At 50.2% G+C, this 26,139-nt stretch overlaps 1 protein-coding gene across 1 annotated transcript; it reads right to left on the bottom strand.

The window, feature by feature from the left end:
• Nucleotides 1-549: 549 nt before the first annotated feature.
• On the bottom strand, nt 550-25,162 carry RHCG (Rh family C glycoprotein). Its single transcript, XM_068991325.1, has 10 exons — nt 24,976-25,162; nt 15,726-15,912; nt 12,146-12,296; nt 8,618-8,765; nt 7,674-7,840; nt 5,992-6,129; nt 5,684-5,820; nt 5,232-5,356; nt 4,953-5,026; nt 550-618 (listed from the first exon to the last, which is right to left on the bottom strand). Exons 1-10 carry the CDS (start codon nt 25,160-25,162, stop codon nt 550-552), a joined length of 1,383 nt encoding a protein of 460 aa, XP_068847426.1.
• Between the last annotated feature and the right edge of the window lie 977 nt (nt 25,163-26,139).

Here is a 26,139-nt window from a genome sequence, read left to right on the forward strand (position 1 = left end):
AAGTGGGAAATAATTGCACTTGTAGAGATCTCTAAGGTGTCAGGTGCAAAAGGTATGAAAAAGGGCTTGGTGCATCTCACAGAGGGAGCAAGGAAATGTTAGTAGATGAAAAAAAAAAAAAAAGGAAGGAGAATGAGAAGGAAAGAAAGAAGGTTCTTGCCCGAGTTGATCAACTGAATAGAGCCAGCCCTGTCATTTCCACTTTTATAAATGAGGAAATTGAGGCTCAGTCTCTGGGGTGAAGAGATCCTCAAAGTCACGTAGGCAGTAAGCGGCAAAGCCATGTGTGCTCCCAGGTCACTTTCCATATATTTTTTCCAGTCCAGAACGCCTTCCACAGATTCCTGTGTCTGTCCAGTCTGTCCAGGATGGTCTGACACCAAATGCCTCTCCCACCAACCCCAGCATGAGGCTGGCAGGTAGAAGCTCAGATCCTCAGTTCTTGTTGCTTGCTTTCTGCCCCTTTGCTGGTGGCATCTGATTCCCAGAGCTGGGCCCCCAAGGACAAGCCAAACCCATGCTCACCTGCTTCTCTCTTGCCCCGGGAGTTTAAGGTTCTGGGGGCTTGATGCTGGAGTCCTCAGAATGGAGGGCAGTGCTTTTCGGCTCCTTGGGTATCTGCAGGGAGAGGAGGTGGCTCTGAGGGCCCTGCCCCAGGTGGGGAGGTGTGGCCGGTGGAACTAGAACAGCCTGGGCAAGGCCAGGAACAGCGAACGGTGTGTGGTGGGCGCCACCTTGTGATCACCGTGCAGTTTGCATGCTGTGAAGCAAGGCAATCCTTCACACACGTCCTGCTCCTAGTTCAGTTAGCCACTGTCCAGGGTGCTTGGGCACTGCAAGGCCAAGCAGGTCACAGTCCTTGCCCCACTAGAGCAAAGGAAAGGGGTCCAAGTGAAGTGCACAGTGACAGTATGAGTTGTACATGCACGCAAGAGGCTGATAACCCAGCCTGGGGGGATTCCAAGTGTGCCAAACGCACTTCTGAAAGAGGAATAGTAATGCACCAGGTAACAGGCAGCTTGGCAAGCTCCCTGAACGCCACGCTGGCCCAAGAGTGAGGCTGGGGTGGGGAGTGGGGATGTAGGGGCAGCCACAAGTGGATTGGTAGATGGGAGTATGGGTGGGAGAGATCAGCCCAGCCTTGGCCTCAAGGCTTAGATTTGATCCTAAAGATGCCCTCACCTGTGCTCCTGGGGGACATCTGCCTCACCTCTGTCCTCTGGGAAGTCACCTCATCTCCCAGGTAAACTGCCAGAGGCCAGGGGCCATGAGAATGGCCTGATGGTGGCTTCCTTCCAATGGCATGGGATTGTGTGGCTTGAAACTGACCACTGCTGATAATACAGCACAGAGAAGGTGTGAACTTAGAATAAGTTATAAAGATCAAAGTCCCATGGACAGAGGAGCCTGGCAGGCTACTCGGAGTCACAAAAGAGTCAGACACACCTGAGCGACTGAAACAACAGCAATGTAAATGATCAAAACAGAACCAAGAGGGAATCTCAGGGGTCCAGGGGTTAGAACTTGGCACGTGCACTGCTGTGGGTGCCTGGGTTCAGTCCCTAATGAGAAAACTAGAACCCCACAGAAAAGGAAGAAGAAGAAAACGAAACCAAGAGTGAACAGCTATGTAGGGGAATGGATACATTTTTTTTAGTTTATCTCATTAACCTTAAACTTTTTTGGGCTCCAAAATCACTGCAGATGGTGACTGCAGCCATGAAATTAAAAGACGCTTACTCCTTGGAAGAAAAGTTATGACCAACCTAGATAGTACATTCAAAAGCAGAGACATTACTTTGCTGACTAAGGTCCGTCTAGTCAAGGCTATGGTTTTTCCTGTGGTCATGTATGGATGTGAGAGTTGGACTGTGAAGAAGGCTGAGAGCTGGAGAACTGATGCTTTTGAACTGTGGTGTTGGAGAAGACTCTTGAGAGTCACTTGGACTGCAAGGAGATCCAACCAGTCCATTCTGAAGGAGATCAGCCCGGGGATTTCTTTGGAAGGAATGATGCTAAAGCTGAAACTCCAGTACTTTGGCCACCTCATGCGAAGAGTTGACTCATTGGAAAAGACTCTGATGCTGGGAGGGATTGGGGGCAGGAGGAGAAGGGGACGACAGAGGATGAGATGGCTGGATAGCATCACGGACTCGATGGATGTGAGTCTGAGTGAACTCCGGGAGATGGTGATGGACAGGGAGGCCTGGTGTGCTGCGATTCATGGGGTCGCAAAGAGTCAGACACGACTGAGTGACTGAACTGAACTGAACTGAAACCTGTGTGGTTTCTAATTGTGGTGTCTGAAATAATTTAAGTTCCCACTTAAAATATAGAATGAAAATAATTATGCTGCTAAAAAATAAAGTTTATTTATAAAGTAATAACACAAAACAGTTTTTATGATAGAGAGAGAAAGAGAAAGAGAAAGAGCAGGATATGAAATCAAGTATAATATCAGCTGTTTAAGAAAAGTCCATGTAGATTTAAAAAGGAGGGGCTGGAAGGAAATATACCCCAAATATTAATAGTGCTTGAATGAGGGTGATGGAATTTCTATTTATCTCTATTTCCAGATTTTCTTTAATGAGCTTCTATTCATGTTATAATTTTAAAAATAATTTAAAGAGAGAAAATTTAAAAGGCTTATTAGTTATGTATATAATATTGGTTTTTAGTGGATATTAGTTAAGATTATCCTGAAAACTTCTGGTATGATTTAAAAAATACAGAGCCAGCTAATCATTAAAGATGCAAATTAAACCCACAATGAGCCATCACCTCACACCTGTCAGGATGGCTGCCATCAAAAAATCTACAGGGAGACCTGGGTTCTACCCCTGGGTTGGGAAGATCCCCTGGAGGAGGGCATGGCAACCTACTCCAGTATTGTTGCCTGGAGAATCCCCACGGACAGAGGAGCTTGGTGGGCTACAGTCCATGGGGTCGCAAAGAGTCAGACCCAAATGAGCAATTAAGCACACAACAAATGTTGGTGAGGGCGTGAGAAAAGCGAACCCATGTACAGTGTTGGTGGGAATGTAAATTGATGCAGCCACTATGGAAAACAGGATAGAGGTTCCTTAAAAAACTAAAAATAGAACTGCTGTATGATCCATCAATTCCACTAGTGGATATATATCCGATGAAAATGGAAATACTAATTTGAAAGGATATTTGCATGCCGATGTACACAGGAACATTATTTACAAGAGCCAAGGTATGGAAACAACCTAAGCACCCAACAACAGATAAACGGAAAAGGAAGATGTGGTGTATATACACATATGCAGTGGACAATTACTCAGCTATAAAAAAGAATGAAATTCTGCCATGTGCAGCAAAATAGATGGACATACAGGGTGCTTAGCGAAATAAACCAAAGACAAAATATGTTATCACTTCTATATAGAATCTAAAAAATATTTATTTTTTAGAATGAATGAATATAACAGAAAAGAGACAGACTCACTGATATGGAGAATAAACTAGAGGTTACCAGTAGGGAGAAGGAAGGAGGGAGGGTGAAAGTGGGGTAGGAGATTAAGAGGTACAAGCAAACAACTATGTATGAAATCAATAAGCTACAAGGACATATTGTACAGCACAGGGAAATATGGCTGTTATTTTATAGTAATTTTAAATAGAGTGTAATCTATTAAAATGTTGAATCACTATGCTGTACACCTGAAGTTAATTTAATACTGCAAATGAACCATACTTTAATCATAAAACAAATAGCCAAAAGAAGGAACATGTTGGGCAGACCCTTGTCCCAGGGGCCACAGACACAGGCTAGGTCTCTGCCCTTGTCATGAGGGGGAAGGCTGGGAGACAAGAAGGACCCTGTGTTTCATTCCCTGTCTCCTAACACAGGCAAATACCTGTCATGATGATTCATGGGGAGGAAGGCCACCCTGAAGTCACAGAAAGCCCAGATTATGGCACATTTTTAAAGAAGCTGAGTTCTGTGACATTCTACTACTTTCAGCTTCTAGAACAATGTTTCTCAAGTTAGATTTTGTACCAACGCTGTTCTAGAGGCTGCTCTAGAGGCTTAGGGGAGTGTCAGTACAAGATCACCTGGGAGCTAGTTCCCATGCAGAGTCCAGCTGGGCTAACGCCTGGGAAACTGAGTTTTTACCAGGTCACCAGGTGCTTCTTATGGCTACAGAAGCTGAAGACTGCATTGTGATTCTTAACCCAGGCCGTGTATTAGATTCACCTGGCAAATTTTAAATACAGTGCTAAACTAATATCCAGGCCCCACACAAGACCAGCGAACGTCAAGTCTCTGGAGACTGAGGCCTGGGAAGTTTCTAAAGACCCCCAGGTGATTCCAGTGTGCATGCGAGGGCCCAACCACTGGTCTTAGGTGGTTGGTTCACAGATGAGTTTTTCATCAGAATCATGTGGAGGGCTTATAGACAGAGGGCTGGGCCCTGCCCCTTGAGCTTTGAAATCAGGAGGTCTGGGTGGCACTTGAGAATTTATATTTCTCACAAGTTCCCAGATGCTGCTGCTGCTGCTGTTCTAGGGAGCACTATACTTTGGGAAGTACTGCTCTAGAATGAGGGCTTCCAAGGTGGTTCAGCGGTAAAAGAACCCACCTGCCAGTGCAGGAGATGCAGGAGACGTGGGTTTGATCCCTGGGTTGGGAAGATTTCCCTGGAGAAGGAAATGGCTACCCACCCCAGTATTCTTGCCTGGGAAATCCCATGGACAGAGGAGCTTGGCAGGCTATAGCCCATAGCATCGCAAGGAGTTGGACATGACTGAGCATGCACACATGCTCAGAATGAAGCCTTTAACCCCTCAGGGGACAGCCTCCCGGATAAAAGAGCAGAGGACGTAAGCTCTGTCCCACAACCCTCAGCTTCCGGCTTCCCAGGCCCCAGCCCAGCTGATGGGGTCCAGGGAGAGGAGCCGCGGGGCAAGTCAGCAGAACTCACCTCCCAGTAGACTGCATCCTCAAAGCAGTTCTCATCAGGTGCTTGTCCCCAGAATGGTAATCTCAGAATGACCCCTAAAGGAAGTTGGAGGTCCCAGAGGTCAAGAATGACTTCTCTGCCTACCCAGACCTTCCCCTCAACTGGAAAAATCCTCCCGGTCTCAGAGCCATCAGTGCAGAGACAAAGGGCTCCTGGGGGCTCCAGGTGACCTCTGGCACACACTCTTGGGCCCCCCAACCACAGGGCCCCACCTTTTCTGGCATGGTCACCCCTACTCACCTACGATGATGCCACCCACCAGGGCCATGGCCAGTGACACAAAGAGCCCGGCAGCCTGGAACCTGCCCTGCATGTTTGGGCTCCAGTTTAACTTGGATCTTTCAATGCCAAAGGCATAGGCAAGCCTGGGGTAGAGACAGGGAGCAGGTCAGGATCCCCTGGAGAGGCCAAGTGACTACCCGCTGTCACCCCACACGCATGAGTGGACACGAAGGCTCAATAACCTCTGGGCCTCAGCCTTCCCATCTGCAGAATGGGGGCACTAAAAAGATCAGATGGTCTCTAAGATTCTTATGGAAGGACAGAGGTTGAGGAGAGAGGCCCATGAAATAGTGGTCCAGAGTGGGTGAGAAAGGGGACAGAGATAGTCTTGGACCCTAGAAGAATAGTAGGAAGGAGGAATGGAGAAGGAAAGAGGGAGCTCAACCTCCTTACACTGCCTCCATTCTTACCCTTCCTCCCCATACAGATCAATGTTGGCGATGCTTGCCGTCACTGCGCCCGCAATACCACCTATGATGCCAGGAATGCCGTGCAGGTTGTGAACACCACACGTGTCCTGGATGCGCAACCGGGACTCCAGGAATGGCTGGAAACAGGGGGATGAGTGTTGCTCAGGCAGGGGGCTGTGGCAGGCTGTGGGGAGTCCAGGATTCTGGAAGCCCCAAATACACAGAGACCCAGCCCCCACCCTCTCCCTAGAGACTGCCCGCTCCCCGCCCCCGCCCCCCAACCCAGTCCCTGGTCCTGGAGCTCTCACCGTCAGGTACACAAAACCCAGGGTGGAGACGATGCCGCAGATGAAGCCGATGATGAGGGAGCCAAAAGGCAGGACCATCAGGTCGGCAACGGTGCCCAGGCCCACTCCTCCGGCGAGCGTCGCATTCTGGATGTGCACCTGGACAGGGCAGGCAGAGCAGGCGGGAACTCAGTCCTCTCCCAGAGTAGCGTCCTGGAGGAGCTGACCTAGGGCCCAAGTTGATCTCCTGTGCGTGGGGGGCCACCTGGGAGCCAGAGATGGCTCCCGTGCCTCAGCCAGCCAGGAGACTGCAGAGGACTCCAGCCTGAGCCCAGGCTTGGGACAGCTGCCCCTGTGCTGCCTGTACAGCTGCCACGCTCACCAGCGCTCGGGGCATCCTCTATGTGTACATGTGCCTGTGTCTGTGGGCTCCTTCAGCCCACCCGCACGTCCTCTTTGGAGCTGGGTGCCCAGACATGAAGGCGTGCCCAGGTTCGTGTGTCTGATGCCCTCTGTATGCACGTGTGCTGGCATCAGAATCTGCGCGCCTACAGGAGCACCGGCTGACTCTCTGAGGACCTACCTGTGCCATGGACCACGGTGCTGGCTTGCGAGGAGTATGTTTCATCTCCACAACAAGCCCAGGAGGCGAGTACAGTTACCTTTTCATGTTTGCAGGTGAGGAAATTAAGGCACGGGGGAGGTTCATGGACTTGTCGAAGACCACACGGCCAGCCAAGGGCAGAAAAGTGTCTTGATCCAGGTCTGTGTGGAGCCAGAGCCCCCGACCTTCGTCCTCTTCCATGTCCCTCCCTGCATGTGCCCACATGAGTGTGTCTGATTCTCTCCCCCCGGGGCCTGTGTCCCCATCTCTCTGTACAGTGACTGTCCAGTGCATCCTGGGGCTCAAGGCTGTGTCCCGGAATAACACACACTCCTGGCAGCATCTTGGCACATAGGTGCCTGGGTCTAAAAGCTAGTGTCAGAGTATTAAGTGGTGGGACTTCACGAATGGTCCAGTGGTTAAGAATCCACCTTCCAATGCAGGGGATGCAGGTTTGATCCCTGGCTGGAGAACTAAGATCCCACATGCCTCCGAGTAACTAAGCCTGAGCACTGCATTGAAGACCCAGTGCAATCAAAAATAAATAAAAAGAATATCAGAGAGAGAGGTGGTCTTCTTTCTATAGAAAAATCTACCAACACCCATTGCTCCCCCAGGAATGACAGGAACACACGTCCCAGTGGCGGGATATGAAGGGCACTGGGCAACACCACAGCCCCACAGACGTCCCAAGTGTTTTGAAGGGGTTCTGTTTTGAGCGTGTGGAGGGCGCAGGTAGGGGCGGATCGAGGAAGGCTGGGGGCCAGAAGCTGGTTTTTTTTGGGTTGCTCAGTCCAGAACTAATGACAGCACCCAGGTTGTGGGGAGAGGAGGCTGAGAAGGAGCAGTTCATCCAGGGCAGCCGGCATGATGGAACCTTCATGAATCTGGTTCTGGGCTCTGCCTAAAGCCAGCTGTGTCATCTGGACAAATCATTTCTCTCGGGGCCTCAGTGTCTTCATCTGCAAGATGAGTGCAATAATCCTTATGCTGCCTGCTTCACTGAGTTGTTGGCAGGGCGTGGTGATCAGTGCCCACTGGGCACAGGCAGTTGTGGCCACAGCTTCCCCCAAGATTCCCCCACCAGCACCCCACTCACCATGTCCAGCTTGCCTTTTCTATGCAGGGCGCTGGACAGCGCCACTGAGGTGAGCACACAGGCTGCTAAGGAGCAGTAGGTGTTGACGACCGCTCGGTGCTGAGCATCTCCGTGATTGGATATAGCCGAGTTGAAGCTGGGCCAGTATATCCACAGGAAGAGGGTGCCTGGCCAGACCAGACAGGGCCGGTGGAACGGGGAGAAGGGGTATTAGATGGGCCTGACGGAGCTTGGACAGACATTCTGTCCTTTAGCTCCAGAGATATCAAGTGACTCACACACCCCAGCCATTTCCCTCCCCTGGAATTTTATTTGTGCTGGGGGCTCATCTTGGAAGGCCCTCCCTGGGTTACTCACTGCCTAATGCTGTCTTAGTCTTCCACTCCACCCCAGGAAATCTACCCTGACCCCACAACTTGGTGAAATGCCTCCCACCCTGCTTCCCAGGCACCTTGAGGGAGAATCTTTTTCTCCACTGTAGGGAGATAATCAAGTTGTATGGCCATCTGTTCTACCACCCTGCAAGGAGCTCCTTGAAGGCAGGGCTGGGTTTTAAGAGACCAGAGAAGGTAGCTGGTATGTGTTCTCTGGAATGAATGGACACAGGAAATAGGCACATACACCTTGCTGAGATCAAGGATGGAAGCATTTCCTGGTTATCACTGTGTCTGCCCTGGGGCATTCGAGGGAACACGCAGGATTAGTGACCGACTTCTTCCAGCCCCATGGGGAAAAGGGACAAGTAACTGGGATCCTTGAAATATCTATAGGCAACCTCTCCCTGCCCGTTCTCCGAAGGGAACTGGCAGCCACCCACCAGACCATGTGGGGATGAGGTATGATCACTGCAGCCTGAAATGCTCGTGGTGACCCTCACCCACCACGGTAGCACGGCAGCCCTTGGTCATCATGGGGGCCCCCTCAGTCACTATGGAAGCTCTCACCGATCATGGCAAAGAGGTCCGAGTGGTACGTAGAACTCTGCCTCTCCTTGCTGTGGTGTAGGTTAGGGCGGTAGAGAATCCAGGCCACTGTGAGCCCAAAGTAGGCTCCAAATGCATGGATGGTCATGGAGCCCCCCGAATCCTTCACCTGGTGGACGGGTACAAGGGTACTGTCAGGGTCTGACCCTCCTCTGCCTCCCTCCTCTGACACTCTCCCACCCCCACCTCCCCACACACAGACAGAGGTGCAGCTGTCTCCAAGGAGGTACAGGCTACAGAAGGAAGCCCAGGGCCCTAACAGACCCATCAACTGGGAAGGGGAGGAAGTGGGGATCCCCTCCTCAACTATACTTCAGTGAAAATTAAAGTGGGGAACTTCCCTGGTGGTTAAGAATCTGCCTGCCAGTACAGGAGAAATGGGTTCAATTCCTGGTCCGGGAAGATCCCATATGCCACGGGGAAACTAAGCCCATGCACCACAGCTATTGAGTCTGTGCTCTAGGGCCCGTGCTACACAAGAGAAGCCACCACAATGAGAAGCTCATACATTGCAACAAAGAGTAGCCCCCGCTCTCTGCAACTAAAGAAAAGCCTGCACAGCAGTGACAGCCCAGTACAGCCAAAATAAATTAACAACAAAAAAGAAATCATAGACCTGCTTCTTCCCTTTAGATGGGAAACCCAACCAGAGAGGTAAGTGTGTCATCCAATGTCACAGGGCTAGTTGTTGAATTGTTGACATACCTCTTTCCTGACTCCCAGCCTGGTGGGTGCCTCTACTAGCTGTGTGACCTTGGGGAAGCCCCCTACCCTCTTTGAGTCTCAGTTTTCTCATCTGTAATGTAATGTAATGTAATGGGAGTAATAACTGTGCCTGGCTCAGAAAGAAGGACTGAATGAAATAACCCACATGAAGCATTCAGAGCAGGGCCCAGGCAAGGGCAAGTGCTCCTTAATTGTCAGTGGTGATTACTGTGTTTCAACTTGGCTGCAGGAAAGACTCAAACACTGTCATGCATTTGAGGGAATTTCTGCAGCAGATCAGAGAGGGGTTTTGAGGGTCAAAGAAGCCTTCTCTGCCTCTAAACTCACACCCAAGGTACTACTTCTCAGCTAATTTCAGATCTCATCTATTGACTGCCCTGTGTACCCCCTCACCTAGCCTAGCTTCTTTCTCTCTACCCACCCCAACCAGTCTCCAAGGCTGGTTTAGTCACCTTTTTTATAAAGCGCTTATGATCCACTTTCTTCTCTTTGTCCTAGGCCAGAGCCAGTCCCATTACTTCTCACCAGGGTGACTAACACAGCCTCTTGACTCTCTGCCTCCAACCGTTCTCTTCACCACAGCCAAAGTGACACTTCCATAGCATGTATTTGACCATGCCCCTCTCCTGCCTGGAACTTTCCATAGCTCCCTATTGCCCTCATGATAAAGTTGAGACTCTTTAACACAGTCTGTGAAAGTCTTGATGATCCATGCTCCTTCCTCCCCTCCCTAGCACCCCACCCCCATTCCCTCTGCCTCAAATACCTTTGCTCATTCCTTTGCCTGATTATCTACTTGACTTCTGGCTTTAACAACTCTTCCTCCAGGAAGCCTCCCTGGCCTGCCATATGCTGGCTCAGGTCCTCCTCCCCTTCCCTCAGGGCACCTAGCCCTGGAACTCCATTCTTGTCTCACTGTCTGGTCACTGTCTATTTGCTTCCTGGCCCCCTCACTAGGTTGTGAGTTCCTTGGGATTGAAACAAAGAGTCCTGCTCACTCCTGTATCGCACTGCCTGGAGCACTGCCTGACATGTAAATCCCAAACTTATTCCCTTGACAAATACTTCTCAATAATTTATTAGGCATTGGGCCAGGTGCCAGGAATAGAGATAGTCTCCAAACAGATAAGGTTTCACCCTTATTTTCCCTTAAGGATAAATGCTCTGAAGAAAATTAGTCAAGGGTAGTGACTAGGAGGAAGTAAGGGAGAGGGCAACACTGGTAGGAGAACCTGGGCGGGCCTCTCTGAAGAGGTGAGACTGCAGCTGAGACCTCAGTAATGAAAAGGAGCAGGAAGATGAGCACTCCAGGCAAAGGGAGCAGTAAGTGCAAAGGCCCTGAGGTGGAACCAAGCTTGGGTATTTGAAAAGCAGACCACAGGATACGGTCAAATCACAGAAAGATGGGGAGAGAGTGGATGATAAGCTTAGAGAAAAGGCTGAGGCCAGAACATGTAGGGCCTTAAAACAAGTTTAGATTTGATTTGAAGTGAAATTAAAAACAAACAAACAAACAGGGTTTTAATCAGAGGAACGGTCTTATATGCATTATTAACAGGTCCCCACAGCTGCTGGTGGAGATTAGCTAGCTTGAGGTGGTGGGTCGGGCAAGGATGAGGACAGGGAGGGACTTCCCTGCTGGTCCAGCGGTTAGGACTCTGTGCTTCCACTGCAGGGGGCACAGGTTCCATCCCTGGTAAGGGAACTAAGGTCCCACATGCCACCTGGAATGGCCAAAAAAAAAAAAAAAAAGGATGATGACAGGGAGATGAGTCAGGAAGAAGGAATATGATAGTGTGGTATCTGGAAACAATGACAAAATGAGTGACCGAATGTAGGGTGGTCTGAAAGCAAAACCCCTGGGGGTGAGACTTCCCTGACAGTCCCAAGATTCACACTAACACTGTGCTTCCACTGCAAGGGCGTGGGTTCAATCCCTAGTTGGGGAACTAAGATCCTGCATTTGGCACAGCACAGAAAAAAATAAGAATGGAAATCATGTGCTCAAAATAGTTAAACAAAAAAGACTGAATTCCAGATGATACTGAGGAACCACTGTGCAAGTCCTGATCACCCTGCTTATGAGAAATTCTGTGTTAAAAAAAACAACAACCTGTGAGGGTTTCTAGGCAGAGTCCAAATATAGAGAAGTTGGAGAATGAGAAAGGGATGGGGTTCCTGAATAATTCCTACTCCTGCAAATATGCCAAAGAGGTGTCTAAACAAGAGTCAGAGGCCTAAGATGCTCTTTACCTTGGCCAGTGAATTAGTCAACCTCAGGGGGCATCATTCCTGCCATAGAGGTCCATGTGAATGGCACCCCCAGAGTTTTGCAGTGTGTAACGTGTGCAACTGTACATGTCTGCTTTGGCCACTCCCCTGGGAACCTTCCTTACAGAGGTGCCCCCTCAGTATACTGGGTCATTTTCTTGGCAGAGCATTCTGGGAATGTGTGTGTGCAAGAAGATGTGCAGGAACATCCCATTCGTTCCCTCTGATGTGCCAGACGGAGAAAGGAGGAAGAAAACCAACATGCGAGGAACCTCTACTCTGTCTGGTTGCTGGACTGATGTACCAGGTGGATGCTCAATATATGTCATTCTCCTGCTTTACAGCTGGGGAAACAGACTCAGAAGATTAAGTGACTGGTCAAACTTGAATTGAATCCAGCTGGCTTGTCTCCCCAGTTCTTTCTTTCTCTGTCACCTTCCTGTCCCCCCAAGTGTCCCTTCCACCGCCATCCCTGTTCTGAGCTCTGCTCACCTCTAACAGGTTGAGGAGAATGTACTCATTTATTGAGAAGAGGGTCACTTGGAAGAGAGTCATGACGAGGAGCTGGACAGGGCTGACTTTGCCCAGAACTGCCCCAAAGGCCACACAGACAGAGCCCACGCAGAAGTCCGCATTGATGAGGCTGTGGGGAGACAGGACAGGGGAGGGGCTGAGGCCACAGCAAGAAGTGGCACTCAAGCTCTGGGGTTGAATCTGAACTGTGGTCACCTGTGGGTTTGGGCTTGTGGTCTAACTTTGCTGAGCCTCAGTTTCACCATCTGTGGTAATGGGCACATAGCATCTTAGAGCTACTCTAAGAATGCAAAGAAATAGCCTGTGAAGTATCCAGCACAGCAGTGGCACATACTAGATGCCACCACACCCTTCCTTTGAGGGCCTATCTCAGGCCCCACCCTCAAGTGATCTGGCTGCTGTTGTTGAATATCATCCGGTCCGTATTTGGGACCTTGTCCTACCTTTCATTTTCTACCTGCCCTTCCAAAACCTCTTCTCACCCACCACCTCTTCAGGAAGCCTTCCCCAATACCTCTAACCAGATGTGGTCTCTGCCTCCAAATCCTTATCTCTACACACACTTCTCCTGCTGGCTACCAGGGCCTTGCTTGGGTTTGAGTCATCATGACCTCCTCTTCACCTTACCTGGGAGAGAGGATCTATGTCCAGGGAAGAAAGAAGGACCTTCCTGCAGGCAGTAGGGAGCTGGGGGCTGGGTGGAGAGAGGGGACAGGAAGGCCAACAGAGAGAATGCAGGCCAAGGAGCTTGCAGGCCCTCCTTAAGTCTGGACCCTGAAAACCCAGCCAGATAGCAGAGGCATGCCATGTGCTGAGAGGGGATCTGGATTCCATCCATGTGCCCGCTGTGCCTAACGCAGGTCTCCTTGGGCCCTGCCAGCAGCAAAGGTATCCTGGAGTCCAAGGCAGACTCTCAGTGTGGCCTCCAAGTCATGAGCATTGTCAACCAGGGTCCTCATAAAGACAGCAGCGGCTACTGCTTCCTTAAGGCAGTCACAGCCACAGGAGCCCCCTCCCCCATACTCGTGTGTGTGTGTGTGTGTGTGTGTGTGTGTGTATGTGTGTGAGTGTGTGTGTGTGTGAATCAGGAAGTGAGAATTAAGAAGCCAGCCGATGGAGGGACAGTGTGTGGAGTGGGGGCAGGGCACTGTCTCCGCAGGGTCCCTCCCCAGACAAAGGATGTCCACTGGAATGTCTCTTCACTATAAGCCTTGTTCATTGCTGCATCCCCTGGGCCTGGCTGAATACATGATGACAGGTGCTAAGTGCCAGGCACTTCAATGCTTGTTCAGTGCAGCACAGGCCCTCCTGTATCACACCTGGACTCATGGAACAGGTACCATTATTAGCCACGTCATAAAGATGAGAAATGGAGACTTAGAGAGGCAGAGTTATTTGCCCAAATTACCATAACTCAGCCGGAAGACCACCTGGCAGCGATCACCCCCTAGGAAGGAGTGAGAGGGAGCGCACAGAAGCCCACGCCTGGGCCCTCGGCCCCTGGGAAATGGATATCCGGATGTCACATCTCAGGCAAGGCCTGAGAATGGAGGCCGAGGAGCACACAGGTCCTCCTCGAGTCTGGGGAACAACCCTGGAGGGACAGGTGGGATCTGGGACTCTTCAGCAGGGGCAGGACAGAAACTAGGAGAAGGATCCTCAGGTGAGGTCTAGGGGGCCACATGTTCATCTCAGCCCTGGGCACCAGAAATCGGCTCCAGCTAAGTTGCTGAAAATCGTTTCCCCTAAAACCAAGTTGCCAAAACTCAAGTTGTCAAGTGACTAACTTGTTAAATAACTGGTTCAAAAAATTTAACCCACAAAAGTTTACAATAATTTCCTTTGAACATTTAAAAAAGCTCCATACTTCTGTTTTGCATTTAGCCATAGCTATTTTGGTGTGGTGGCCAATTAAATATATCACAGGCACTTTTATACTTTGGGTCTATGGCTTTGGGAATGAGAATTTCTTGTGTATCTTATACAGTAGAGTGATATGCATGTATGTCATAGATTTATATACAAAAAGACCAGTTTCTTGGTTCCGAAACATTTTCCACCTAGTCGACTATTTTTCCTGTTTCTCTTAATTCATGGATTCATTAATTGGCTCGAATGAATTAATATTTTGCAAATATTTGGCATCTGTTTAAATTTCAGGCCCCTAGCCTGTGATATCTGATTGGTGCCTTGTATGTGACAACAGGGATTTGTACTTTAAATGTAGTTTTGGGGAGGGAGGTTCAAGAGGGAAGGGGCATAAGTATACCTATGGCTGATTTACGTGATGTGCAGTAGACACCAACACAATATTGTAAAGAAATTATTCTCCAATTAAAAACAGATGTTTAAAAGAATGTGGTTTTGTACCAATTTGCCTCTAAACCCTTTCTGTGGATTTGGTTTTCCAAGCATGTTAATGAATGCTTGTTTTTATACACCAACGGCAACTTTCTCAAGTTATGAAATGTACTTTTCTTTAGCCAAATGTCATATGTCTACAGAAATTGAAGACAATCTAACTGGATTTAAAGAAGAGCCTTCAATAAACCAAACTTTGACTAAAAAGGGAAGGGAGGGGGAAAATCTCCCAAAGGCTGTTGATTTTGTACCATGCAACGGAAACTGTGGTCAGTTTCTTAAGTTTCCCTGGCTGGAGAGTTTGATAAATGAGTCATTCAGTGAGATGACTGCTTGGCAAGCTGGTTTTTGGCAAGTTGGCAAATTTACTGTATAACCTGGTGGAGGTGTTGAGGGAAGAAGCATGCTAAGGCTCCTAGGAGGCCTCTTCAGACAGAGGGAGGGGCTGAGCTCCCTGATAGAAGGGAATGTAGTACTTGTCAGACCAAAAGATTGTCACAGACAAGTGATGAGGATGGAGGTGAGAAGAGATAGGGATCAGGGGCCCCCTCGGAGGCTGAGGCAGGAGGGACTTCGGCCCTAGGACTCCGCACAGGCCTCACAGCTCTTTGCTCTGTTCCATGGGTGAGGACACAGGCAACTGGATTCCCCATTCAATATTCCCTCTACAGTGAACCTAAGGAGGCTGCTTCAGGCAGTCCCACACTCCTTCCGCTCACCTGCCACCCGCTCCCTCCCCTCCATGGGTCCTATGGCCTGAGGTCTCCCAGGGCAAATTTTTCTGTTTGCCCTGAGATGTCAGAGCAGAGTCTGGACTTGGACCCTGGGGAAAGGCCTTGCATCCCTGCAGCCTGTCTTAGGAGGAAGGAAACCCTCCAATAGCACTTGGTTACCATGAGAACTCCCACCCTGGAGACTCACTGATCAGGAAGTGAGTGAGTGAGTGAATGAGTGTGTGTGTGTGTTGAGGGTGGCGGGGTGTATGTTGCAGGGCCCCTGGGTACCCTGGCTGAATGACGAAGACCCTGCTCACAGTCCAAAGACTCTGGGCCACGCCCCCGGACCCCGCCTCCCGCACGGGCCCCGCCTCCCGCACGGGCCCCGCCTCCCGCACGGGCCCCGCCTCCCGCACGGGCCCCGCCCACTGCTCCCCGCCCCCGGCCCGAGCCACGCTCACTTCTCTAGGTTCACCAGAATGTAGCGTCCGTCAAAGGATTGAAGCCAGCCCTGCATGAGCAGCGCCCACTGGATGCCGAAGGCCGCCAGCAGAAAGTTGAAGCCCACGGAGCTGTAGCCGTAGCGGTGCAGGAAGGTCATGAGGAACCCGAAGCCCACGAAGATCATCACGTGCACGTCCTGGAAGCCTGTGGGGAGAACACAGCCCAGAGACCCGGTGGCCGAGCGAAGCTCCCCGCTGCAGCCCTGCGTCTGGGCCAGTGCGGTCCGCGGCTGAGCCTGTGTCTGTTCCGCCACTGGCCCGACCTGGGCCACCCTCCAACCTCCATCCCGCCACCCCTACATCTGGATCCTGAGGCTCTTGCAGTAATTATGACTCTGCTGTGGGTAGAAGAGCCACTACTACCCCATCACATTCTAAGATACAAACTGCCATGTATACAACAGATAAACAACGAGGTCCTACTGTATAGCAAAAGGAACTGGAGTCAATATCCTACAATGAACCCTCGTGGAGAAGAATATGAAAACAATGTATTTATATATATGTATAACTGAATCACAGCTATATACCACAAACTAACAACATTGTATATCAACTGTACTTCAATTGGAAGAAAAAAAGCCTCTGGGGCGGACTGGGCTGGGGGGATGGAGGTGAGACCCCCACTTTAGATCACTTAGACCACTGGGTTTTAAGGCCAAGGAATGCCCTGTTGGGAGATGACAGCCCCCTTTCACTGCCCTCACCAAGGGCCTTACCTGCGCAACCCCATTCTTCTGCCGTGGAGAAGCTAGTCTCATTTGGCCTAGGAGTCCCTTGACTGGCCAAAATAATTAGGTACCATAACAAATGAAAATCATAAAAAGCAGGAACTTTAAAAAAAAAAAAGAGAGAGAAAGAGAGAGAGACCAGAGAGGATTCTTGCTTACAACAGGACGCTGACAGCCCAACAGTTAAATGTGGAATGAGCACTGAAGTTGGAAAATCATAATTTTCATAATGAAGATTTCATCACTGGATGTTAAAATCCAGGGACAAACTTTGAGGAAGATCAAGGTATTTGCGTTGTCTTAAAGGAGTCTCCCCACAGATTGCTTATGAGTTGTAAAGGAGAGTGAAAAAACATCCGGTAACCATACAGTGGAGAAATTGGGCAACATCTTGATGGTGTGATCACAATTAACACCACCTGTGTGGGACACCCGGCCCTTGTGCACCTTCAGGAAGATATTCTGAAAAGGACACATCACCTATGTAGTGCTCTGGCTGAGAAGGCACAGTCCCAATCTAATCACGAGGAAACACCAAACAAACAAAGGAACACGCTATTAGAAAGGGGTTGAAGCTGGACTCTTGAAAAATATCAGTGTCTTAAAAGATAAAGAAAGGCTGCCCTTGTGAACGTCTGTTATAGGACAGACACATGCTAGGTGCTGTACCTACACAGGAATGTTCTAGGTTTAAGAGGCTAAAGAGACACATCAAATAAATCCAATACTTGACCCTAGACTGGATCCTGCATTTGGCTGGGGTAGGGAGTGGGTGTGGGTGCAGGGGAATGCTGCAAAGGTTTGTATTGGGTCCACTGACAAAATTGTATAGGGACAGTATATTAAAGTGGCGTACAGTGTAAATTCATGAAGTTGATTACTGTGGTGGTGGAAGAGAATGCCTCTATTCTTAGGAAACAGTGGAGTAATTAAGGCGGCCAGACCGCAATATGTATAACGGGCTCTCAGTTCAGAGGAAAAGGAACTGTATGTATGTATTTGCTTTTATGTGGGAAAAGAGAGAGATGCTTAATGGGAGTTAAAAAGAGTATATAGTGTTCTTTGTACTATTTTTGTTTTAGCAGCTCTTTGTAAATTTGAAATTATTTCCCCAAGTAAAAATTTTTGAATAAAAGAGAACTGCAGGGCTCACCAAGCCTGGCCTGGCCCACCCGCCAGTCTCCTTCTTCCTTTCCTTGGTCCTCCCTTCCCTCTGGTGCCCCAGCCGCACTGGCCTCCCTGGGCTCAGTCTCTGGATCTTTGCCTGTGGTGGTCCCTCCACATAGGACGCTGTTCCCGCAGAATGGCCAGCAACTTCTTTTCTTGTTTAGTCGCTCAGTCATGCCTGACTCTTTTCTTCTGTCCATGGGATTCTCCAGGCAAGAATACCGGAGTGGGTTACCATTTCCTTCTCTATTTCCTCTTGTGGATCTCAGCAAAAAGTCACCTCATCACAGAGGCCTTCCAGACCCCTGAGTTTCAACTTGGTTCACTCCCTCATGACACCTTCTTCTTTCGTTTCTAGTTCTTACAACAATTTGTAGTTAGGTAGTTAGGTTTGTTTGTCTGGCCCACTAGACTTTAAAGCTCCAAGGAGTCAAATGGTGGTGGTGGTTTATTTGCTAAGTCATGTCCGACTCTCTGCGATCCCATGGACTGTAGCCCGCCAGGTTCCCCTGTCCATGGGATTTCCCAGGCAAGAATACTGGAGTGGGTTGCCATTTCCTTCTCCAGGGGATGTTCCCAACCCAGGGACCGAACCTGCATCTCCTGTACTGCAGGCGGATTCTTTACCGCTCACCCACCAGGGAAGCCCCAGGAGTCCAGGCCAAGCCTGTTTTGTTCACACTGGTATTCTCCACTGCCTATAGGCATTCCCCGGGGTGGATGCTCCATAAATATCCCTGAAGGGATGAATGGATAATTACTGCTGTGATCTCAGGAGTGCCCAGATATGTCAGCTGAGCAGCAGCCAAGGGCCCCGGGTGGCACTTCACCATCAGGGGAGACCGCAGACCCTCTCCTGTCTGATGTCTCCTACCCACTGGGTAGATAAGCCCTGATGTCCACAGCAGCCCAGCGAGCCACAGTGCGGGCGGGCAGCAATGCTCAGGCTGTCCTTCCCCTCCAGTGTGTGAGACTGATTTTATGTCGTTATCGTGTTTCATGGTTCATCGTGCTTCTGTTGTGGAGGAAATTGAGCTAACATATGTGAAGCACCATCCACGGTGTCATGGTGACTCTTGGGAAGAAGCTGATGGGTGACAGACTGGGGAGAGAGGGAGGAGACACCTTCAGACCACAGTTACAGGAAAGCAAATGCAGGCAAGGAGGAAGAGGTTGCTGGGGAGGGAGGGAGGTGCTGGGTCTAGGGCTGATCAAGGGAGTTTGAGATGACCCCGTGACCCCGGGGGTGGGTGGTGTCGGTAAGCGTCAGGCGGGGTAGTGTGGGCGCAATGGAGCCTGGCCATTGGGGTTGGAGCTGGACTCTGAGGTCCAACAGACCTGCACACAGAGCTGGGAGTTGGAACGATGAGCCGGAGACAGGAGCCGAGGACTGGCCGGCGGAATTGAGCAGATTAGACAGGGACGGTGCTGGCAGGGAGGTGAGGGGAACCCCTGGGAAAAGGTAGCATCGCAGACTTCCATAGCTAGAAGCTCTTTGGAGGTGGGGGAAGCAGGTGGGCAGGGGCAGAGGCTCGGGCTCAAGAGACTGGAGGCGGCCTTCCTGGGGGCTGCCTTCAGTTCTCCCTGTGGCCTGGGACGAAAGAGCAGAGAGCGCACAGCTTTTCAGGGCTTCTCCCTGCCGGTCCCCACCTCGCCAGTTCTCTGTCCTTCTCTGTCCTTCTCTGTGACTCCCCGGCTGTCCTGACCTCTGTCTCTAACCCTTCTGTGAATGTCTGTTTCTTGTCCCCCAACCTCAGGCGCACAGACTCCAGCTTTGCTCTCTTTCCGCACCTTCCTTATTTGCTCTCTTACTCCCTTCTATCTCCTAAACTGGTCCTTACTGGAATACGAATGTTTTTCAGTCACTAAGTCGTGTCTGATTCTTTGCAACCCCATGGACTGCAGCACACCAGGCTTCCCTGTCCTTCACTGTCTCCAAGAGTTTGCTCACACTCATGTCCATTGAGTTGGTGATACCATCAAACCATCTCATCCTCTGTTGCCCCCTTCTCCTCCTGCCCTCAATCATTCCCAGCATCAGGGTCTTTTCCAATGACCTGACTCTTAGCATTAGGAAGCCAAAGTATTGGAACTTCAGCTTCAGCATCAGTCCTTCCAATGAAGATTCACAGTTGATTTCCTTTAGGATTGACTGCCAAATGAGTTCGATGCTACTGAAAATGCTTTTAATAATAATGATCCAGAACTTCCCTGATGGTCCAGGGGCTAAGACTCTTCGTTCTCAATGCAGGGGTACTGGATTCGACCCCTGGTCAGGGAACTAGATCCCACATGCCACAACTAGGATCTGGGGCAGCCAAATAAATAAATAAATAATAAATATATATATATATTTAAATGGTCTGAAGGTCCAGATTGTATGACCTTTAGCAAGGACATAACCTCTTTGACCTCAAGTTTCTTTTTCTGTAAAATGAGGAATAGTAACAGAACTCAGAGGTGTCTGATACACATTTAATGTCACCCAATCAAAGCCCTGGGTATAAACATGATTCGTCAGCAATTCCTTGCTGTTGTTCAGTCACTCAGTCGCTTGTGTCTGGCTCTTTGCGACCCTCTGGACTGCGGCACACCTGGCTTCCCTGTCCTTCACCATCTCCTGGAGCTTGCTCAAACTCATGTCCATCGAGTCGGTGATGCCATCCAACCATCTCATCCTGTTGTTCCCTTCTCCTCCTCAGCAACTGCTTAATTATATTAATTACTACTTCTCGTTTTCTCTTTCAAGACTGACCAGGTGCTTTGCATTGGGCTGGCGACTTGCTGAGGGGTCAGCGGAAGTTGGTAAGACAATGCCTCTCTTCCCCTACTTTCCCCAGCCTATAGTGAGTGACTCAAGCAGCCAGACAGAGTCCCTCCCCCATGGGAGGTCCCCGAGGGGCAAGCATGGCTCCTGGAGGCCAGTTCTGAGAGCCGCCACCAGGGGGCGCCAGTACACAGCTGTTCTGCGACCCCTTCCTGGCTCACTCTCTTGGGAAGGTCTGAAGAAGGCCAAGTTCTGAAATTTTCTGAACTCTGAGGATCAAGTTTCCCATGCTGGTGGGCAACATCAGCTCTCTCTCCAACGCTTCTTCAGCCCTGCAGCAGTCTGGGGACAGGCTCTTCCCATGCTCTACAGCCCAGCCTAAACTGTTACCTTTCAAATCCACTGGCCAGTCCCTCAATTCCCCAAGGCTCTGTGTCCACCTCTCCCACAACTTGGAGCTGGACACAGAACCATCCAATCACTGCAAAACCTCCTGGGGAGGTGGTTGAGGGAGTGGCAATGCCACAGAGACTGGGGGAAGCAGGTTTTGTGCAGTGTGAGGGCTTGGCCTCACCCCTGCCTATGCCACTGACCAGCTGGGAAAATCTCTAAGCTCCATCTCTAGCAACATAAAATAGAAACAAATACACTCCTTGTCTGACAGAGCAAGCAAAAAGTGCTTGTGAGTGGGAAGAAGGTTTCTCTGGTAGCAGGTAAAGAATCTGCCTGCCAACGTGGGAGACACGGGTTTGACCCCTGGGTTAGGAAGATCCTCTGGAGAAGGGAATGGCAACCCACTCCAGTAGTCTTGCCTGGAGAATCCCATGAACAGAAGAGCCTGGTAGGCTACAGTCCATGGGGTTGCAAAAGAGTTGGACGTGACTTAGTGACTGAACAACAAGTGGGGACGGCACAAAGGCATTTAAATGCTATAGTAGTTCACACTCATGTTCAGAGATATTCCTTGGCCACATCACTAAAGTGACGTGAAGTGAAAGTCGCTCAGTTGTGTCTGACTGTTTGCTACCCCATGGACTCATCCATGGAATTCTCCAGGCCAGAATACTGGAGTGGGTAGCCTTTCCCTTCTCCAGAGGATCTTCCCAACCCAGGGATCGAACCCAGGTCTCCCGCATTGCAGGTGGATTCTTTATTTTTTTTATTTATTTATTTATTTTTTATTTTTTTATTAAATTTTAAAATCTTTAATTCTTACATGTGTTCCCAAACATGAAACCCCCTCCCACCTCCCTCCCCATAACATCTCTGTGGGTGATCCCCATGCACCAGCCCCAAGCATGCTGTATCCTGCGTCAGACATAGACTGGCGATTCAATTCTTACATGATAGTATACATGATAGAATGCCATTCTCCCAAATCATCCTGCCCTCTCCCTCTCTCTCTGAGTCCAAAAGTCCGTTATACACAGCTGTGTCTTTTTTCCTGTCTTGCATACAGGGTCGTCATTGCCATCTTTCTAAATTCCATATATATGTGTTAGTATACTGTATTGGTGTTTTTCTTTCTGGCTTACTTCACTCTGTATAATCGGCTCCAGTTTCATCCATCTCATCAGAACTGATTCAAATGAATTCTTTTTAATGGCTGAGTAATACTCCATTGTGTACATGTACCACAGCTTTCTTATCCATTCATCTGCTGATGGACATCTAGGTTGCTTCCATGTCCTGGCTATTATAAACAGTGCTGCAATGAACATTGGGGTACATGTGTCTCTTTCAATTCTGGTTTCCTCGGTGTGTATACCCAGCAGTGGGATTGCTGGGTCATAAGGTAGTTCTAGCAACTGAGCTATCAGGGAAGACACATCACTAAATGGATGCTAAGCCTGCACTTAAACACCTTCAGCAACAGCACCAGTCCCTTCTGAGGAAACTTGATACCAGCTTACTGTCCTCTGGTTTCATGTCATGAGACATGCCCTCCTGGCTACCCATTATCTTCAATCTTGCAAGAGTTCCTGTGCATTAAATAACATTCCCACTTCATAGAAGAGCATACTGAGACTCAGTGTGATTAGAGAGGTGGCTTACTCTATTTTGGGTTTCCCTGGTGGCTCAGATGGTAAAGAAGCTGCCTGCAATGCAGGAGACCTGGATTCAATCCCTGGGTTGAGAAGATCCCGTGGAAAAGGAAATGGCAACCCACTCCAGTATTCTCGCCTGGAGAATCCCATGGGCAGAGGAGCCTGGCGGGCCACAGTCCATCGATCACAAAGAGTCAGACACAATTGAGTGACTAACACTTTCACTTTACTCCATTTCAAGTGATGGGCCCATATCTGTTTAATTCCAAAGTCAACTGCCAGGTTACACTGCCCTCTGCTTGAGGAATGCACAAATCTGAGGTTTAGTTCCCAGGAGCACAGGGTGAAACTTGCCGCCTCAGTTTTATGAACCAGACCTTCAGGTGTTTGAAACTGTGGCATCCTCAGCCTTAGGTCATTTCCTTTCTCCCTCTGTTTTCCCGGGAAGCTTCGAGAGCCCAGGCTCTGATGGCTTCTCCTCAGGCCAACCTCCCCAGACACTGCCCGGAGAATCAGCCCAGGAGGAAGCTCGTGTTCAGCAGCTTGGGCTTTCAGGGCACTGCCAGGACGGGTCCCCAGCTGGTTCTGTGCCTGCTATTTACCAAGGGGCCCATGCCCCGGCAGCCGTATTCAGGCACCCCTGGGCCCCAGCTTGAGCCAGCTGGAGCTAGACTTCTCTGAAAACTGAGATGCCCAAAGGACTCCTCTAATCCTCTGGGCAGGAATGAAGCCTGCACAGGTGTTGACAGCATGGAACCAAGAACCCAGAAAGTACCTAAAGGGACTGCCCTCACTCCATCCCCCTGGGAACTGCCTTGAGGCCCGGGAACCCAAGCTTGGGGCCACACCTACGTTCCAACTCCTAGTCACAGCCACCAGTAGGGAAGGAGAAGAGGGGAAAGGTGAGATGAAAGGGAGGAGAGCAGTCCAAGAGGGTGGGTTCAGGTCCCTGGAGCTCCTACGCTGGCTCAGTAGGTTTCTAGATGAGTGACTTTTGCAAGACATGTCCCCTCTCTGGCCTCAGTTTCCTGGTCTGTGAAATGGGAGTCATAACATTGCCAACAGTCAGGTACAGATATGAGAGTTGGACCATAAAGAAGGCTGAGTGCCAAAGAATTGATGCTTTCAAACTGTGGTGCTGGAGGAGACTCTTGAGAGTCCCTTGGACAGCAAGGAGATCAAACTAATCAATCCTAAATAAAGGAAATCAATCCTGAATATTCACTGGAAGGACTAATGCTGGAGCTGAAGCTCCAATACTTTGGTCCCCTGATGCTAAAAGCCAAGGTATTGGAAAAGACCCTGATGCTGAGAAAGATGGATGGCAGGAGGAGAAGGGGGTGACAGGGGATGAGATGGTTGGATGGCATCACCGACTCAATGGACATGAGTTTGAGCAGACTCTAGGAGATGGTGAAGGACAGGGAAGCCTGGCGTGCTGCAGCCCATGGGGTTGCAAAGAGTCAGACACGACTGAGCAACTGAACAACAAGTCGTGGAGGGAAGATCAGTTTGCATAGGTGACTGTCGGAGATGAACGTTAGGGTCCCTTCTGAAACTAACAGTCCATGACTATGTGAGTACCAACAGTTAGAAAGAGGCTGTCATTGGCTGTTGGCAGATGGTGTGGAAAGCTAGAAAGCACAAGGGCATGAAGAGTCCTGGGCTGGGAGTCTAGAGGTTGGGCCAACCCAAGTAACCTTGCCCTAGTTCTTCTAACTGCTGAGTCCTAGGGCCTCTGCCTTTCGTACTCATCTAGTAATTGGTTCATTATGAAGTGAGGACTCCATGCCCAGCACAGTGCCAGAACTTTATGTGCCGTGTCTCATGCCAGCCTCACCCCTCTCCTGTAGGATAGGTCCCATTATTATCCCCATTGGACAGATGAGGAAATCGAGTCTGTGTATTGTTGACATTTGCCTACAGGTTACCCACCTGGCTGAGGGCAGAGCCGTGATACAGGTGAGGTGTGGTGACTCTATGGACATGCTGTGAATCACGGCACCTCGGATGCCAGAGAATTCAGGGGCGTTTCTCTCCCTCTCCAAGCCAAAACATGGTTGTGCTGTGGTCCTCCACGCCAGCAGGGCTGGTAGGCCAATGAGCCACCCCTGCAGCCCTTGACGTTGGAACTACTCTGTTAAGGTGGAGAGTTTGGGCACAGCTGGACAGGAGAGCTAAGGTCACCCATTGGCTGGGGTCTCCTGAAGACATCAAGAAGGGCTCTCTGAAGGGAGATTGGAGGTATCTGAGGACACCTGGAGGGAGCTCTCTTCGTGAGTTTTCATGAATTGAAAGGAATCTGGGCACGCCTGGCCATTTCTGGAGCTTAACCTCCAGACACTGGGAAGTCTCCATAGTGGGGAGGCTAAGAGGAGCGGGGCAGGGGGCTGGGGGCGGCATTTCCTCCTGCAGCTCCGGCCGGAGGCCAGGCAGGACCCTCCGCCTGGGGGGAGGGGACCCGCAAAGTGGACCTGCAAGGTGGCGGGACTTACTCGGGTAGCGATAGTAGAATTCGTTTTCCAAGTCAGTGGACAAGTTCTTGATCACCTTCTCCTCCAACCAGTGGGGATCGGCATCCATTTTGTAGCGCACGAACACGCCGAAGAGGGCTATCAGGACCACCTCCAGGAGCAGGCAGACGATCGGCAGCCGCCAGCGGAGATTGGTGTTCCAGATCATGCTGCAGGGGGCGCCTGGCCGGGGCTGGCAGCGGGCAGTTCGGTGGCTTGAAGGCAGGACAGCCTTATAAGACCTGGGGCAGGGGCGGGGCGGGGCGGCCGAGTCGGTTGTTGCGGAACAGTTGGTCCGGGTGCCGCCCGCGCGCTCACCCAACTGGCGAGGGGACCCGCGGCCCCGGGCTCGCCCTGCAGCCAACGGCCCCCCGCATCGGGGTGGGGGCGGGGGCGGGGGGGAACGGTAGCAGGCGCAGGAACCGAGAGGGCAGAGGGCAGGGAGGGATTAAGGCGCCCAGCCTCTGTGGATCCCACAGATGCCAGGCAGCAACTGCTTTCCCCGTTTCGTTTCGGTGAACAGAGAAAGGAAAAGAAGATCCTTTGCCTCCCACCGAGATAAAAACGAAGGCGTTCCGACAGAACTCTTCACCATCGCCATCATCATCAGCTGCTTTTCTTCTGCTTCGGCGTCATCCCTTTCTTTTCGTGATTACAAAATTCATACAGGTACCTGAAAAACCAGGAACGTCCAAGAAACTGTCACAGACCAGGGAAGCCTGAAAAGACAGGGACAGATCAAGGCGATGTGGTACCTAGGGACTGTACCCTGGCACAGAATGAGACTGTTAATGGGAAAACTGGCGAAATCCAAATAAAGTCTGAAGGGGCACTTCTGTACTACCTTTGCAACTTTTCTGTAAATTAACATTATTCCCAAAGAAAAGGGCGTTAAGAATTTACATATATATGTATGAAAGTGACAGTCACTCAGTCATGTCCAACTCTTTGTGAGTCACATGGACTATACAGTCCATGGAATTCTCCAGGCCAGAATACTGGAGTGGGTCGCCTTTCCCTTCTCCAGAGGATCTTTCTGGTCCAGTAATAAAAGATCGTAGGGACAGTTTAAAAATTTTTCTCAAGTTCATTGAGCTATGATCAGAAATCATCTATAGGTTAACATAAGTGATCTCGACATGACAT

Source organism: Capricornis sumatraensis, chromosome 19, assembly GCF_032405125.1.
Source record: "Capricornis sumatraensis isolate serow.1 chromosome 19, serow.2, whole genome shotgun sequence".
Classification (NCBI taxonomy): Eukaryota; Metazoa; Chordata; class Mammalia; order Artiodactyla; family Bovidae; genus Capricornis; species Capricornis sumatraensis.